This window comes from Plectropomus leopardus, chromosome 13 (assembly GCF_008729295.1).
Source record: "Plectropomus leopardus isolate mb chromosome 13, YSFRI_Pleo_2.0, whole genome shotgun sequence".
Classification (NCBI taxonomy): domain Eukaryota; kingdom Metazoa; phylum Chordata; class Actinopteri; order Perciformes; family Serranidae; genus Plectropomus; species Plectropomus leopardus.
Window position 1 is genome coordinate 15632494 of NC_056475.1, and position 19089 is coordinate 15651582.

The following is a 19089-nucleotide window of genomic DNA, read 5'->3' on the forward strand; positions in this document are numbered from 1 at the left end:
TTCATACAATTATAAACCTCATTTTAAACCTCGAAGGTCTTCCAGACTGAGGAAGCAGGAAAAATGACAGTGATGTGCACTAAAGAATGCAGATTATTCCCTTTGATCTACCAACCAGCTGTGATACAACTGGCCCAGCTTGTTGGAAACTCTTATTATGCATTACACACTCACTTCTTCCAGTGCACACCTGCCGTTCTTCTGCCACACAGCAAACAGCTACAGGTATTTCAGTCTCTCTTGCTTCTTAGAATTACTTGCTTGACCATGCAAAGCACCTTTTATTATCACAAGTCAGATAACTTTCAAAGACAACTTTAATGTGCATGAGAAGATATGAACAGATGACATATCAGAGCATACAAAGTGAGTCGAATCTAAAAGATTTAAGGATGCAAACTGAAGCAACAACCTATGGAGACCTAAAAATATACAGTATTTCTCCGACTATTAATTCTCAGTGTCTTGTCAGATTTGGTTGGTTTCGAAAATTGGAGCAATGCTTTTGTGCAAGCTGTATTTTCTTCTTGAAAGGCATCAAAACTCAAATCTTTAGAGAATATAATAAAATACATAAGGGGATATAGCAGAGCGGCTGAGAAAATGATGAGATTCATGGCTCCTCAGTCCCAAAGAGAAGAAAATACAGAGGAGGACATCCCCTATTTTTCTCCATCTTTTCTGGGCGGAGAAGCAGAATGAGCTAGTCTTTTGCAGAGGAAAAGTGGGTGTTTTCCTTAGTCTTGCAGTTGTAGAATCTATAGGTGTTTGCCAGAAACAACAGCTTTTGCAAAAATTAAGGTGATGTTTCATGGTTCCAAATTAGGCTGCAGGGTTTGTCGAGGCTTGGTTATCAGTCCATCTTGAAAATTGAGAACCTTTTCCCAGCTGTGTCCAAATTAAATTGTCTCCTCTGGTTTCCATTGTGTGACCTAATTTGTTCGCTTCCTCCCCCTTCATGTCCTTAAAATCATAGGACTGTACTTGGCTGTTCAAGGCTCAACATGGTCCACAGCAGAGTTTTTTTTCACCAGGTTTTTTGACAGTCCTCTCCTTTAAGATGTATGAGGGGAACAAAGTGGAGAGAAGACACGAGTGTGTCAATACACTCCACCCTGCAGATGGTCGAGTTGGAATGCAGTGAGAGGTGAAGGCTTATGTATTAAAAAAAAAAAGAATAAAGAAAACATACCATGGTGCCATTTTAGACAGGAGCTCCCATTTTCTGCAAATAACAGTGTAACTGGTCAGTAGTTACACTAATTACACTGACACTAATTACACTGAAATTACAGAAACTGAGGAGCAGTTATTTCAAACAGTTACCCAATGATTTCTTTAGAATACAGAAATGAGTGCAAAGACCCCATATAAGAGAGCGCAAGGGTAAGCAACCAACAGCTGCTGCCCATCCATGGCCAACGCCGAGATGAAGATCTTTGAGGCCGAGAAACTGCACCAGCCAATGATTGTTGCCGTTAGTATAATTCCAATCATGCCCCTAAAAAGGACAGGAAGGAAGCAAGAAGTTACCTTTCACTGTTTTAACAGTTAGCTGTAGTAGAGCTACGTTTACACATTTTTAATAAATGTACAGCTATTTTTTCATCTCCTATGATCCAACAAAGTTTATATAATCCTTCACAACATCACGCATAAGCTGAGCACATTAAGCAACTAATGATCATTTTCAAGTTGTACAAATACAACAAAACTCGATCTGGGGAGGTTTAAACGAGTTGTCAGTATCTTATCTAGTGAAGCTGAAACGGTTAAGAATACATGGCATGTGAATCAATGCATGTTTAACAGAACTTAACTACACAAGTGCAGGTTCTGTGCAGAAACGTTGCACTCTACACCATCAGCGACATGTGCTGTGGTTAGCACAGCAAGCTGAATGGCATGTTAGTCAGTCACACTATGGTGTGTGTGCAAATTAAATGCTGGAGCTGGAAGTCCCGCCAGCAGATTCCCAAGTAGTTTAAACAGATACTGAGAGAGAGCAAGTCGTATACAAGAAAAGGACGGGTGTGTTGGCTCAGCTCCTCCGCAGTAAGGTGCGTGAGTGGAAATGCACGTTCGACATCAGATGTGCCGATCACCAGGATGAGGAAAAAGCAACACATAGTTTGCATTTTTAATAAATAAAAACAACCATATACTTATGCATTTGTTTTTTTCACACTGTACCGAAACGGTAACTTTAAAACCTGTGACTTACGTTCACAGTTGCACCCCTGTTGCGTGGTACTTCATCGTTTCTAACAGTTTGGTCTATAGACAAAGAAAAGCCTTTGCTACTGGTTATAATAACATTCAGAAACCTTACCATTTTCTTGTGTACTCACTGTAAAGAGAGGAGGACTCCAAAGCTGGAGAGGATGATCATGGGGAGGAGGCAGTATCCCAGCACGCTGGCCACACAGCCGAAGGAGACGCCCGTCATACTCATTAGGTTGAGGAGGCAGTACATGCCAAGGCAGCCAATTGCACTGATTCCGTACACATAGCCAAACTGGATTTTGCCTGACTGTTAACAGAAAGGAAAAAAAGATACATTCAAACAGGCAGATATACATAAACACACACCGACATGATGACAGCTGTGCGGTGGGTATACTGTTTTTATTATACAGCGCTACAGGATATTAGTGCCTATTTTTTACGAATACAAGCTCTTAAGATTTATTATTCACCAACGTTAGGCAAATTATTTACCAAGAGAAGTGTCGCTCCGAAGGCCAAACAGAAGACCATGGGGCCAGCCAGGTCTGTCTCATTCATGATACTGCCGTCTGCTGCCTTCATCGGATGGAGCACAGTCAAAGTCTTCTGCCAGATGTGGTCAAAGTTGATTCCTAATTCTAAGACAGAGTAAACACACGTCACAAATGTTGGACACTACGAGATAGTGCACTAATGAGTTGCATAAAAAAAGGTGAATCTTGACAGAATAAGACATGGAAGAGATGCAATGGCTTACTGTATACACAACTGGCTTGTTATATTAACACTGGGCATTCACAGTTACAAACAAAGAAAGGAGTCTCTTCCAGAAAGTCTTTTTAATCACAGCTTTGCATGAGGATGTAGACAGGGAAGACTCGTATGCTAAAGGTGTGATTTCTTCTCAGAATAGCCTGGTGGTGTGTCTTTACCTTTCTAGGTCAAACTCATTTTAGTCTTTAAGTGTAAACTAGGTTTGAAAGATCATCAACATTTTCACATTTATGGTCTCAGGGCATTTACCACATCTCAGCTGTCATTCTGATACTAAGACTTAGCTGCGTGGTGCCACGAATGCATATACAAGCTCAGGAACTGACACAACGAAACGGCTCAGACTACTTTGACTAAGAGGTCAATCTTTATTCTTCACAAACTCGGCCTTATGAGTACTGATAGGATCTGTGTGAGAACCCAAGATGCAGTCAGAAGTCCTAGCTTTCAGGCTGTGGCTCACCTACCTTCTAAGAGTGGCGGCTCATCATCAAAGCTGCTACTGTACATAGATTGTGATGCAGATGGAGTGTAGGTCTGTGTGGGCTGGAAGATTTGTCCTGTGTATGGCTGCTGGGGCTGCATCATCCCTGGGGAGGAGTAGCCCATGGGCTGGGAGTAGTCATACTGACCAGCATATTGCCTGGGAAACACACAATAATATAATTCAACTTTGACTGAAAGGTCATTAAATTACTTCTAAAACGGCCTATTTCCACTTAAAATTGCAAGCTGCTTCTCAGGGGTGTTGTTTTGTTCAGAAAATATTAGCACTTTTAAAAACAGTAAAACATTAAAAACTTAATCACAATAAAAATATTATTAAAATATGTTAAGTAAGGTCATTATCCAGGCAACAAAACTATAGGTAGGTTAGTCCTCAGCAACTTAAATGGCGAACAGATATGAGAATAAGTTGCTGCTCTTCAATGTGTTAGAGAGCATCGGGTAAGGAGGGCTTTCTGTACTTACTTGTTGTAGGGGTTTTCAGCATTGCTGTAGCCATAGCTTGCCTGGTTTTGGTCATCTACACTATAGCTGGACTGGTAAAAGTCTGTGTTGAAACTGTCAAACCCTGACATCTCTCACTCTGTTGGAAACACAAGGGCAGAAATATGAATATAACTCAACATCTAGGACGATTCTTTAGGTCTGAAGTGAAGCGGTACACAATGTGTCAATATAAAGATTATACTGAACACCTATACCCTGCATGCATTTTTCTGTTATTTTGAGCCAACTGGATTTAGTAAATCCATGTTGAAGTCACCGAAGATGGGCATGACTTTTTGGTTTGTTTTTGTATTTTTTTTCTTCCATCCAGTCCTTAAATGTGTCTATATTAGACCCTGGCGCTCTATATATGCAGTATCTATATACAGTATATGCATATGCTTTTTTCCCCATACAGGCTTCTATTGTAACACACTATAGTAAATTATCCACCACTTACGTCAAACATCACCACGGTTTTGTGGCTGATTTTATCATGCAAAAACAGTGTCTAAATGAATTTAAGGGAGCCAGTGCACAACAATCTTCGAGGCATCAATACTATTATTGGCGAGACCGCAACAAGGAGCAACAACGTCTTTCTATCTTTCACCAGTAAGTGAAATCACGCGTTAACATAACACGAGGAATCGTTGAAGAAAACATAACATTAAGTTAACGTTACATCTCTTTAACGTTTAAGCAACATCAATAGTACTAGCTTATCTAACATCATCTAGGTTGCGCGACAGAAGTCGCTGTCTCACATAAAACGTATTTACTGCATTGTCTAGCTACTGGTAATCATGGTAGCGTTAAAAATAGCTCCGTCTGAATTTTTAACATCTGTAGGCTAAAGTAGCTAGCTCACATAGTCAGCTTCACAAGAACAAAACAAAGATAAAATGTTTACATTGTTAGTCTATTACGACTCAAACATAACTGTTAACTGTATCAACTCTGAAATGACTAGATAATCACACCCACCTTAAAAGACACATTATCAAAATACAACAAAAGCTAGTACTAATCTGGGTGGCTATCGTACCGTTTACACTGCTGCTAGCTGGTTAGCTAATGCTAGCGAAGCGGGGCTGCGTCTTTCGCACATAATGTCAGCGGTGACTTTAAAGTCAACTAAACTTTTCATGCATATCATTATTTTTAAGCTATAAAGCTTTGCAAATCTTGAAACTTACATGTGATGGGTGGCAAATCTTCACAGAGTCCTGCCAACTTGGTTGCGGTTGCTACGTGTCAGGGGAAAGGTAAAACTTCCGGGGTGAAACACGCAGCCGACGGGAAGTCGTCAGGGACATTAGCAAATTTCCCTTTGCATGAAGTACAGCGCCGTCTACAGACGACTATTGATATTACAATGATGGTTACCAACAGTTTGAATTTACAAGCTGAAATAATGTAGAAATGTATTATATAGTATGTACCATTATTTATATGCCTTCAAGTGCGTTTTTTTCTGGTTGAAATACTGCAGAAATGAAATGTCCTTATGCAGTCCTCATGTCTGATTTCGAAGTTAGAATTTCTATACAGAAAATGGGGAGAGTAGGGGAGTAGATATGTACAGCTTTAGGGTTTGGTTTTGTAGTTTTGTGTTTTTATCGGTATTTATTACATTTTTTAAATTTTGCCTAGCACTGGGCACTTTTTCATTTCTTTTTCTCTTCTATTTTTTATTTTATTTTATTTTTTTTGTCATATTTCAGCCTGTATATTATCTGTGGTGTCTGAAACTGTGTCAGTGGATGCCTTGCACTTCATCCTGCAAATCTGAATCAAGTACAAATGAAATAACATGAACCAGTATAGACAGGCAGGCAGGCCTATGTGGTGAGAGGGCCAAAAGAGAAAGTGGGACCCCCAACAATATGTTGGGCAGATATATGCCTGAGTTTAAAGAAGAACTCATGTAAAGAATAACCAAGTGTCCATTTGTCTATTCGTGCTAGTGAAAATGCAAACCCATCTCCATCTTTTTTGTTGTTGCTGCAATAGTCAGTAGCTATCTATAACAAAGTATGATTTTAAACCACCCAGCTTGACTTTAAAGATATACTATATGTGGCCAACCACACAATATCTTTATTCAAGCAAGACCACTTTGCATTTACCCTTCACCTCACAACAGTAGAACTATCATACAGTTTGTAAATATGGATTAAGTAGGAGTGACGCAGGCGGAACTAATGTGTTTCCATAAACAGACAGTAAAAAAGCAGACAACATTTCACGCTAAATAAGACATGGCCACAGCAAAGAAGTGTTGACTTTGAGGACCGTTGCTTTTAGGAGCAGTGGAAAGTTGAATACACTTTCATTGAAAGATGAAACTGCTGTGTTTGTCACATTTGTTTGTGATATTTTCTTTAAACCTATTTGATGCGAGAAGCGGCTGGCCTCCAGGTTTTTTCACATTATCTGATCTGGCCCCCATTCAAAAAACCTTGGACACCCCTGTTATAATCCAATGTCAAGTCTCTATTTGATCATGTGGCGAGAGGATAAGTTTATATGGTAGCTACTTCAGGCACATAACTATAGTAACTAGCATGCACAAGGGCCTATCATAATAGTGTGCACTGGGGCCCGTTAACTACCTTTTGCCACTGGGGTAGACATTATGGTGGTAGAAATATTTTTATTGTAAAGGTCAAACCACTTCAAGATGTTGGACTTTCTAGTGTTATGGATGACCCTCATAAAAAAATAACATCTGCAGCCTATAGTACATTTTACAAGGCCGTGGAGGCTGTGCAAATATCACAAAATAATAGGCTATTAAGTGGTTTTGATGCATATACACAGTAGTCCAAAGTACCAATAAAAAACTAAAAGGTCACACTCTAATGTGGAGCAACAGAGTGAGTCCTAATACTAATACTTAGTTCTTTTAAGTGTGATTAATGAACACATCCAAGACTTGGGAAAACATGTTGAATTCACAAACAGATATGGTTTGATATCTCACACTACTGCCTGCTTTGCCCACCAGATGTAGGCATGAGACCTTACATAGGTTCTGGTCCATAGTTTGAGAAAACCTGTATACTTTCCTTTTCATTACAGTGTTGTTGTTGTTTTTTGGTTGATAGACTGTAAATGGCCAGAAAAAGAGATGGGTAAACCTTTTATACCTGCAAATACTCTCCACGACACTACTGCTAATAATGGTAAGCAATAGAGACAGAGGGTAGAAGATGATTTAAAAGGACAAGCGCTGGGCACCTGGCAAGAACAAAGGTATTCCCTTTCATCACGATGCAGAGGAGCAGATCAATCACTCTGCCAGTGCAGGAGAAGAGCACCGCTACCAAATACTGCAGGTGGATCCATCCTCTTTGATGATGACAGATAATGTAAAATAATAGGCTGATGACCTCTGCTGAGAGGAAATAGGTATGGGGGGTATGGGGGGGGGTTGAGAGGCAGACAGCATTACTGATGTGGGCTTCACCTTTATGAAGAGCACAAAAGAGGAACAGAAAGAATGAAAATCTTTGTCATTCCCCTTTAACCCTATGAAACCTGGTTCGATGCAAGTTTTCTTGTGTTGCATTCAGGTGCCTGTCACAGGCGTTTAAGACCTTTGACATCTGGGTAAATTGATTTGATTTCTTTTGAAAACATGGAAAAAAGGGATTGAGCAAGTTGGCAAGAAGTGTACTGCAGTGCAAAGTACAAATTGCAAAAAAAAAAAAAAGGTAAAAATAAGAAATAACCTAAACAAGAAGAGGAAAGAAGAGGGAGAGATATCAAATTACTAGAAAATTAACAAAAAATGGAAAAAAAAAAGTCATTTTATTTATATATTTATTTAATTATTTAATCTATCTTTTTTTGGGTAATTTACTCATTTTATTTTTTGTAGTTAGTTATTTAACTTGTTTGCTTTTTTTTGGAAAAAATTCTTGTTACTTTTACTAATTTCATGCTATTTTTTGTGTGATTTTTTAGAAAGTTGCTCGATGCCATTCTCTTATGTTCTTGAAAGAAATCAGTTCAGTTCTCAATGGGTTAATACACTCTAATCTTTATATTTTAGTCAAAAGAATACAATGGAAATAACAGATGAGAGAAAGAAAAATAAACATAAATTCAGATGACAAAGACATATGTTAAATATAAAATAATCAAATTGACTTTTTGTGATACTGGCAAAAACTAGGGAATTCATACCTATGTCCTTCTGTCACGTCTGTAAAAACTGCTATCCTGGCGTCCTACCCAGGGGTTGTTAAAACTAGATTATGTCTATCCCAGTGCTGAAACAAAAACACCTCTGGCATCCATAACAATAAAATGTCTGACTTTTAGCCATAGATTAACTGGTGCAGTGTGAAAAGGAAGTAAATTATACAGACTTGGCTGTGCTCCTAGCCTGGAGTAACAGAATTCTGTACAGAATGAGAAATGGGAAAATAAATACAGCGGAAAAAGGCATGGAGGAAAACTTTGTCCTTATTCAGAAGAGACGCACTGAGCCTCTTCTGTCTTTGACAGAGAAACTCTGATCGAGTTATGGGTCTCAGGGCCACAATACATAGAGGAGCCTTTTGGTCAGCGCTGCAAGAAGCAGTTGCCTCAGCAAGGTTGCATAAGTTTGGAGGAAATTTTCTTGCCAGGAAACTTTGCGACCATCTGTCAAATGTTGTTTCCTGTTGGAGGCAATGCTAGCAACTAGATCCAGGCCTTTCATGTTAACTTACTTGTTCCAAGCTAGCCCCAAGACACTTCTATTACAGGTCTCTTTTTAAGCTGAAGGACAGGCAAGTGCAGCTCATGACACGTGAAAAGTTTGGGTGGGTGAGAAAACCAAACAAACAAACCCAATAAATGAAAAATGTCATTAAGAAAGCTTTCAGCTGTGCAGGCCTGACATGGTTCATTTCTCCCCCCCATGATGAACAAAATCAATTTGATGCACGAAACATGAATTCCTACAGCAAACACCCATGACTAATCAAAAGCAAAATGAGTCTCCTCCCCTCCATTGCCTCTCATCTTCCTTTAGACTTTTAATCGTTTCTAAACTTGAAGAACATGTCTTTCTTCTTAATCCACTTAATGAAGGAAAATTGAAAAGTGGCAGAGAGGGTAATTGAATTTAGGGCAGTGTATTGCCATATGCTGTCATAATTGACTTCTTTTATAAAGTCTCTGCTGTAATCCTGCTGTCACTGCCTGGGTGGATGAATGGATTAAAACTACTGAATTTCCTCTTTTGCTGCAAACCCTCATCTCCAACCACCTACTGTACCCTCAATTAAGATTTCTTTCTCCACCTCTCATGGAGAGAAGAAAAGGCAAGGGATGATGCTATCTTATTACATGTTCTTCTGGACCAAAAAAAATATGCAGATGGGAGATAATTTTTCTCCTTCTGCACACAACATGTTGAACATGTGACTATACACACACACAGCTCTATTTTTAGCAGAAATGGATGAGCACATTTCCTCAGAACATTTACAAGATCAAATAAATTCCTTTAATTCAATTTCCTGCCACTCAATTGATATGGCTGCTGCACAGATCATGAAATTAGAAGGCATCTGGTGCTTGCAGGGTCTGTCGACTGGAGCAGCTTTCTTCACTCTGTGAATAAGCTACACGGGAACTAACATAGCACCCAGCAGCTGAAGAGTTTGTGGAGTTTGTTTGATCCAAAACGGAGATTTCTACTCATCCGAGATTTAACAGTTTCTGACAAAATTATGGTCAACATGAAAATACAGTACATCTCATTCTGGAACGTAGCAATGATATCGCTGACACCAGAGCATTTAACCCTTGAAACTGGGTCGACACCAGTTCTCTTGTGCTGCATTTAAATGCCTTTCACAAGCTTTTTAACCCTTTGAAACCTTAGCAAATTGGTTTGATTCCTTTTTAAGACATGGGGAAAAAGGCAGTGAGCAACTTGACAAGAAATGTTGCACACATTTTCAAGAAATTAGTAAAAGGTGACAGGAAAAAGAAAAATGAAAACTGGTTATATTTCTATATACATTAGTTTTGGCACAAATTACCAAAAATGCAAACAAAGCAAAACTTTACATTCCAGGCATTTCGAGTGCACCGCTCCTATTGGTGCCCATTGGTGCCCATGTATGTCGTAGAACAAAATGCGAGTCTCTTAAGCATGTGTTAAACATCGGCCATATTTCAGGCATCTAAAAAAAACCCATTGGCCTTGAGACAAGGAAACTGGGAATACTAAATTGCTAACTCATTTCAAGATTTGATGACTCATTCATGCATCACTCTATTGCTTTTATGTTAAACTATTTTGGACAGAAATCAGGTGACCCTCAGAATGAAAATGGTAGCGTTCTCCCGATAGGAACCAAATTATTTTAAGCAATATGTGCTGAACTCAAAAGGGACAAAAAGTGTGTGCTAATGCACAATAGAGTACACAGGGCCAAATAAAGATCTAAAATCTGTTTCACAGAAATGCCTGTGTTGCTTCTTAGTCTATATGTTATCCAAAATGATCACATGCATGATTCAATAAGCGTAATTTCATTTAAACCTGAAATAGTAGGTAAGCGTTGATAGAGAACTGCTGCTTTATGCTATGATGGACTGTACTGTGGAGTTTTGCCATCCTTTTTTTGTTATCTGCCTCTGGTTGGCATCAGGGACAGCAGCAGTCAACCCACGAGTGTTCTTCATGTCAAAACAGATTTAGAGGCTTCCAAAATAAGTCTCATATTATAAACAGTAGCAAGGCCTTGGCTCTCCTCCTTCCTCCATCCCACCTTTACAGCCACTCTGCCAAGTTTCACTTCCCCTAACTTTTGTTACACGGTTTGGCCATACTGATTCTATTCACTTCAAGATATGTCATGCTGGACTTCAATTAGCTTTGGCCCAGTGGGTCAGTGCTGCAGTATTTGTTATTGCAGATCAAATGAAAGAAAGTCGATATTTTTTCCACTTGACAGCATCTTGGGGGTTGTTGTTTATATCACTTTCAGAGTGCAGAATAAACATTTTACAATTAAAATCCCATATCATTAACGGTGTTGATGCAAGGATCAATTGAGATTGATTTTAGCATCAAGGCTGATGCCAAGATCAATTTGTTTAGTTAGAGAACTTCTAATAAACAATATTTTGTGTCAATATGTAATTTCTTTAAGCTAGCTATTTTCACAAGATTTCAGTGTTTCAAATGTATTTCTTATAATGATGGAAAAGACTCCTAAATCCCCAAGTGCAACTACATTGCTGCTATTATTATTATGATTATGATTACTACTAATAACAACAACAATAACAATAACCTCACATGTTCTAAATTAATTTCAAAATTAATTAATATCAGCACCCGAATTGTAAAGCTCACCATCTATTTTTTCCCTCTCTGCTTCATGTGTATTTTCCCTGCTAACAAAAACTAATGACTTGACAGATATAATAGTGGGTCCAGGACTGAGAGGCAGATATTTCTTTGGGACTCCAGTTAAATTGCCAACTTACATTACTCAATCATCCGTCTGGTCGCTAAGTGTCAGAAAATCCTCCCTCAGATGCTCTCACATGGTTTTATATCATCAGTTTATGATGTTTAACACATTCAGAAGTTTCAGAAGTTATGATGAAGTGCTGCAATTTCTTTCTTCTTCTTCTTCTTTTTTTTTGCGGTCCTACCCACTTTCCCTCAAGCTGGCTCCTCTCTATTTCATCGCATATTTCCCAGAATGCCTTTTGACAATCCTCTGAGAACAGCTATGATCTTGTTGCCGTCAGCGGTGTTTACTTCTCTAAAGTGGACGTCATTTGAGAAAAAAAATGAGAGCCATGTGTGTCTTTTACTGCATGTACAGTGTAGCAAAGAGCTTTGAAAATAACGGACTCTCCGAATATCTAAGGTGGTCTGTCTTCTAACTTTGGATAAAGATAATTAAACAAAATTATAACTATGCAGCAACACATGAATTGCACAGTGAGTGAGGTGTATTTCAAAGTGCAAATGTAGCTGCAGACAAGGACTCGTACTTCCTGTCGTACTTTGTTTAGGGTGACTCCCCACTAGACCTTCTGCTTTCCTGATGAAATTACGGATGGCAGGAGTGAACAGAGACCCACCACATGTTCAATTATACATCCTTTATTCTGTATCTGTCGCCTTCACTTTCTCACACTGACAGAAATTATTCATTGACACCGTGTGCAGAGAGCTCCATGCAGTTCTTGATTGCTCACTTCGTTCAGGCTACTTTATACTGCAATGTATCTCAATTTGAGAATCCTATGGAAAAAAATGACACTGAAAATAAATGGCTTTTGTAAGATGAGGAGAAAAATTAATAAATCAAATAAGCAACACTATTGCAACATTAATCTCAGTGTACTGAACATCCTTTAAGTGTAACTACACCCCCAAGGCCACTTTTGTTTGGTTGATAAGCAATATAGATGGGTAATGTAGTTTTGTCAACTGATTCAGGTCCTAATCTTGACATTGAGTTCAAAGTATTAAAATTCTACATATTGTGTTTTTAAATATGCATAAGGACTGCCCTCTAAAGGTTGCACGTGGCTATGGCACTTGAATTTTGCTATTGGCTGATTAATAAGCATGTTTGTTTTTGTCACTGATCAAGTCTCCAGTCGCCACCCTCTCACCAACTGACACCCCCCTCCTCCTCCCTAACCCAGAATTTTCCCCTCCCTTTCCACAGAAAGCAGCATCTTCCAGCACTGCGGACTGGCTGCAAAAACTCCTCAGGACTGCACTGCTTTCCCGTGGTACTGGAAATTAGGCTCCAGTGGTTACATGCTTTGGGTTTTATACATCCAAGAACTACTATAAAATTTATTCTGGCTAGTAACAGGGGCTTTCTACTCGCAAAGCTTTTATACATAGCAACAAAGTGCCACAGTTGTCACATTCACAGGGCGGGGCTGTGAATAAAGGGGCAGCACAACCATGTGACTGGGTGTGTCTTAGCCCCCCTACCAGCCCTGCCCATTTTTTTACTTTTTTTTTTTTTCCCACATTCCAGGAAAGGGGCACTCAAACCAAAAGTGGGTGGTTTAGTTACTCTGAAGCATTTGCAGTTAATAGCTGAGGATATTAGCTTAAGAGTAAAATTGGATACTACACCTTTAAATGGGATTTACAGTTCTAAGGGCTTTTCGAGATTTGGCCCCATCAAAGATTTTTCACACATTGAGAACCTGTGGAAACCACTCTTTAATCCCAGAGAGAGTAAAGCATGGAAAATACTGGAGGGAGAGGGAGAGCAAGAGCGAGAGAGAGAGAGAAGGATGCTGTGCAGTGTTGCACACACATGCACACGCACACGCACACACGCACACACACACACACACACACACACACACACACACACACTAACACTCTCCTACACGCTCACAGAGGCAGAAACTCACACCACAGGAGAGCTGACTGTGGCAGTAAGCTAGCACAGCTATCTACCCCTCTACAGTGTTCCCACATGGCCTTTCCACTGGCAGAGGGAGATCAGGTGCTTAGCAACATCTCATCTGCATAGTTTGCCAAATCAACAGGGTCAACATCCCTTTAGGCTGGGAGAACTCCACTGTGCTGTGCACCGTGAAGGAGTGGCCACAGAGATGGAGGGAATGGTGTGAACACGGACTGACTTTCTTCTTGGCCAGAAAAAAAAAATCCCTTCCTAAATTGCTTAGTCACGGTATTTAGCCTTCAGCATCTATTCTTCCTAATACAGGAAAAGCCAATGTGAGGTGATCTGTATATCTGTTTCCAGTCCAGTTTCTCTTCAGGAGTTTTTTAAATGTCAAAATTAAATTTGACGGCAGATTGAAGTGGAGATACTGGAAATGCAGCCCAGTTGCCAGAATTAAATGTTGATACTGAATGTTTCTGCAAACAGATTTGTTTTATTTGTATGTTTCATATGTGTCATATTAATATTTCTAAAGTGACATAGTACATATATGAGCTGAGTTTCACATCAGGAGGAGGAAGGGGATGGTGGATGCTGGTGGCAGCCAAGCAGGCTGGCAAGCAGCAGACCACTGTGTGAGACCGGTGACATCTTAAGCCTTGTTTGAATCAACAGTCACAGTATTGTTATATGAGACACTGGGACATTTCCAGATGTGTTAGTAGCAACAAAACTGTCAGCAATTTTTTTTAAATTAAAATTTTCAGACATTTCCAGCTGCGTTTGTAGCAATTAACTGTGTATTTTTTAACAAGACATCACGACATTAATTCTAGCCATGTTTGCAGTGACAAAACCAGATATTTTTAATGAGACACTGGGACATTTACAGCCATGTGTTTAGCGACAAAACCAGGTATTTTTTAACAAAATTTTGGGACATTTCCAGATGTGTTTGTAATGACAAAACTTGGTTGTTGTTTTTTTAGCAAGAGGTCGGGACACTTACAGCTGTGTTTGTTGCACCAAAACTGGGTATATTTAACAAGATGTTGGGACATTTCCAACAGCCAAACTGAGTACTTTTTTTAAGGAGACACTGGAATATGTCAAGACATGTTTTATGGCAAACAAAGCTAAAACATTATGTTTCCTAACACTAACCAAGTGGTTTCTTGTGCCTAAATCTAACTACACATTAACCACAGCATTACAACATAAAACTGAAAATAGAAACAAAAAGAAATGTAAAGTTTAAACGTATCTTCCGTCTATTGAAAAACATGTAGCACCTCAGGAAGTTCCGACACAAGACATAAGCTGGCTTTCACAAAAGGTTACTTAGATGCAATTATTAAAAATGAATTCTGAAGCATTGAGGCAAAAAGAGCGTGTACAATGTGCTTAACTTCACTTAGGTTAAAGTATATGACATGTTACTGTTTCTAAATGCTACATAAGTTCAGTGAATATATACAACCTGACTTGGATCAGGACTGAATGGTTACACCATACATGCTCATCACGGCTCATCTGCATCTGATGCAAATCAGGTAGAACGATGAGTCAGTATACACTTACACACACACAGTGACTCAATAGATGTTTTTTTTTTTTTTAAACAAATGAACAGAGATTTTTTTTCCCTTCACCATGGAGCTGTCAGATCATCCGCCCCCTCCCATCCTTTCACTACACCCACAACTTGATCTTGGCCAACTGCTTTCCGAGTCCCACATGGTGCAAATTGAATCAAACGCCAGCTACTGTAAGATGCACACAAAACCTCCTGGTTTTAACAAGTTTGATCATCTCTTTGAGTGCAAATGGGCTATTTCCCTTGTAAGAAAAGTGGAGAGGAACATTTGGAGAGAGGCCAGGCTGTTATCACTCTCCAACAAAATTACTGGTTGTCTCCATGTGGAAATAAAGACTTATTTTGTTGGTTAATCAGTTCTATTTTATTTCTAAAAACCCATAATTATCTTTTTACTTGAAACACAAGTTGCTGACAGGAAGAGTAAATCTGTCAGCACTAAAAATCCAAAGACTGAGTGTTTTATTATGACCCATCTTCAAATGGCACTGCAATCATTTCACCCAATCACATTCCTGTCATGCATATTATCATTAACAGCTCCAGATAGTCTTTTAAACTGTAGTTGGAAATTTAAGCTATGAATGCAAAATCACAAACGCTGGTAGTCATGAAATGATGTGTAATGATGATAATGATTTCACTTGTTTCTTCCTCATTGTGACTCAAGTACCATGTGCCCACACTGATATCACAACTATGTGTCTGAAAAAAAATGCAGTAAAAGGAATTTTAATGGTCACTTTCCTCTGCTTTATCAGTTGTGCCTTTGACAAAGAGTTTACTTGAAGGTATCCTAGATATGTGCCGTGTACAGTGCAGCATGGGTTAGGCACCAAGTAGGAGATCAGCATCTCGCATTGCGTTCCTGGACCAACATTGTGATCAACCAATCTCAGCCCTCTGATATCATCAGTGTGCTGCTCAGGCCATGTCTGCAGCATGCTGCCACCATTTTGTGCAGTTTACATTAAAAATGCCTTGGCAAAATCATGTTGTGCCGGGTAGGCCTGTTTCTTTTTGGGGTGCCTGTAGTTAGCTCGCCTGCCTGAAAACCAGTCGGCTAAGATGCTAAGATGAGTCATGCTGTGTCATCATCCTTGTTATGAACTGGAGAAAAATCTGTTCTAATGAGCAAAAATTTAGACTTCTTTCCCCTCTCCATGCATCTCAGGAGTAGGTGAAATTGTGCCAGAAACCTGCCACCCTGCTTCTAATACACGAATGGCTCACAGGTAAGGTGGGGAAAGCCTTGTGTCTAACGGGGTGTGGTAGGACCCAATTGCAGCACAACAGAGCAGGTGAGTTGTTGGTTATGACCTTCATTTAATCTTTTGGCAGGTTGAATGGAGCAAAGGTGAGTATAATCAGGTTGCAGGTAAGTAGGGACATTTATCAGTTCTGGGGTTGCAGCATACTTCATTGGTCAAGCAGAGTTCGTAAAGAGACTGAGCTATCACCTGTGAATATGAGTTCTCCCCAGAGTTCGAGTGGGGAAATTGTGAACATGGAGCGGACTGGCAGGTGAATGTATCAGGTAAGCTGCAAAAACACTTACAGCAGGGAGCTTGTGGGAAAAGCTGGGACTCCAGAGAGGGGTAGGGCTTGTGGTCAAGGAGAAAGCAGAGTCGGTGTCGGGCAGGAAGCGGAGCAGACGAATCCAGTAGGAGCAGGCAGCGGGATCAACGAGGACAGGCGGGGAATTGATGTACCAGAAGAACGATAAACACCAGAGGCACTCGGAGGAGATGTTTCGCTCGGGGGGAGGCTCTGAAGACGGCCGGAAGAATGGCAATCTCTCTTGACAGAGCCGGAGCAGTAAAACACTGCCCAGCCACAGGCAGACCAGAACCTGGAAGTGCGCAGGCAAAACTTGTGGTCGGAGACGAGGCTGTGAGGTTCAGCGGGGCAGAGAAGAGGAGAGGTGGTCAGAGGAGAGCTGAGTAAAAACCAGGAAAACTGTCTGAGAGTGAGTGCTGGAAGGCCAGACATGGAAGTGAAGACAATCTCGAAAAGAGTAAGTGGAGTGAGGCTGCTTAAATACTGGCTTGATTGGAGATGAAGAGCAGCAGGGAGCACCAGGTAGAGTTGAGGCTGTTGAGGGGCAGTGGCCGGGTGGAAAGAGAGATGGGGGCGGAGTAAGTGGAAAAAATCCCACAGCAGCAGGAGAGAGGCAGAGCAGACTGTGACACCTTGAACTCACAACCAATTTCTTGGATTAGCATTTGACACATCTTCTTCTTCACGATAAAATCCACAGTGTATGAGACAGGTGACACAGATCAATGATCTGAGTCCACAGAGAGGTCATTCATAGCCAATGCCACCAGCATGAAGTAAATATGGCCACAATATACATGTAAAAAAAGTGAAAAAAAATATATATATAAGCAATTACAAAAACATGGATGCTTACATTCAAATAAAGCAATAAGGTGAGAAAAAAATATGCACTGAACACAATTATTAGTTCCAAGTATCCTTAAAGTAAATATTTAAAAGTCTTTCAAAGTCTTAAAAAGATATGAACATTTGCTCCTACTGTCCTTCAAGCAAATATGCAGTGACTGAAAATATAAAGTTTGGGGTCATTTGGGTCAGCACCCACAAACAAACAAAACAACATAAAAATTGTCTGAGCTTAATTTAGCATCATCATCTAGCATCGCCCCTGCTGTCAACTTCACAAATTAGTGGAGCTGACAGCCTATTTCTCAAAAAAAGTAACATAAACAGTCAGAGTTACGCCTAGCTCAGCTGGCTGCATCCAAAATAGCTTTGGATCCAAATTTCCCTGCACTGTTTGAACTTGACTCCAAGGATACACCCTCTTTCCTGATGTGTTCACCTACACAAACACAAACACACACACACACACACACACACACACACACACACACACACACTCAGACACCTGCAGAGTCAGTGTTAGTGAGTGGGATGACAGCTCTGCTGCTGTGTTGCTGGCCAGAAGACAAGCTGAGACATTCAACTTCCCGTCTCTCTGTGGTGTCTTGCAGGCTTAAACTTATCCTGGCTCCAGGAGTGTCTGTCCCTCACCGCCCCGCTCTGCTTCAGCTGCCAAAGCCCTTAATGTTTAGTGGGCTTCCTGTTAAATAGCCTTGTCTCCAGGGAGAGCAGTGGACCTAGTTTAGCAAGGAAAGCTGGCTTGGCTTGTGCAAAGAGTGGATGAGGAGGGGATTGGGAGGGTCGGTAAAGTGAAAAAAGAGAAGAAACTCATTTTTTGACCTGCTGAATTGGATAGAAATCCAGAGATATTGTATTTATACTGCGCAGTGCCCCAGAGAATATTACACTGTAACATTCACAACAAATCTGCCCCCAATTGATCAGTCTGCTGGCACGTAGTCTGTGTTTTGAGCCACAAGAGGAAATAAATTCTTCCTACAAGAAACTGTTTGTAGATCATAATATTGATGCCATCATTTCAGATGTGATAATTACAGCGTGAAAATTAAATCTACTTCCTCAGTTCAACTGACTCCTGTAGCAGATCTGAGTCAAAGTCGTAAGATGCTCCATGTTTGCTGAAATCAGCTAAAAATATCTTGTTTTGATACCAAATCTGGGGCATTGGGACTTGTTGCTGATTCCCACAAGGACTTCATGGAGTTTATGTTTGAAGATCAATACTGCAGAGACAGGAAGTTTCTAAATGATTATGAACTCATCGTTAGACTTCCATAATAAGCCGAAAACCTTGTTGTGCAGTCTTTGAAGACACATTTTAAGGTTGATGACTCATTGCATTAGTAGCCGGAGGTGTTGAAGTGTACCTGCTCAGTTGGACAGTAGAAGTTCAGTCCAATCACCAGCCTGCTAAGATTATCTCATGGGGACTGAGCATCAGAAGGATATTTTTGTCTCACGCAAAAACAGAAACATAAATAAATCTATTTTTTAAGGAAGTTGTTAGGTTCATTCGTAGACTTCCTGGAAAATAACTACATAGCAGATTCCCTGACACAAGAACTGTATCTGCTTTGAACTACAAAGCTCTGACTTACTGTAATTTATGTAGTAAGTAGCTGTGCACCATTAGTGATTATC

The 19089-nt window shown here is 40.1% G+C and overlaps 1 protein-coding gene across 1 annotated transcript; it reads right to left on the reverse strand.

Moving 5' to 3' along the window:
• Nucleotides 1–299: 299 nt before the first annotated feature.
• On the reverse strand, nt 300–5283 carry yipf5 (Yip1 domain family, member 5). Its single transcript, XM_042499045.1, has 6 exons — nt 5196–5283; nt 3976–4093; nt 3471–3646; nt 2722–2867; nt 2352–2533; nt 300–1501 (listed from the first exon to the last, which is right to left on the reverse strand). The coding sequence occupies exons 2-6, from the start codon at nt 4083–4085 to the stop codon at nt 1339–1341; spliced, it is 777 nt and encodes a 258-aa protein (XP_042354979.1). The 5' UTR covers nt 4086–4093; nt 5196–5283; the 3' UTR covers nt 300–1338.
• Nucleotides 5284–19089: the final 13806 nt, after the last annotated feature.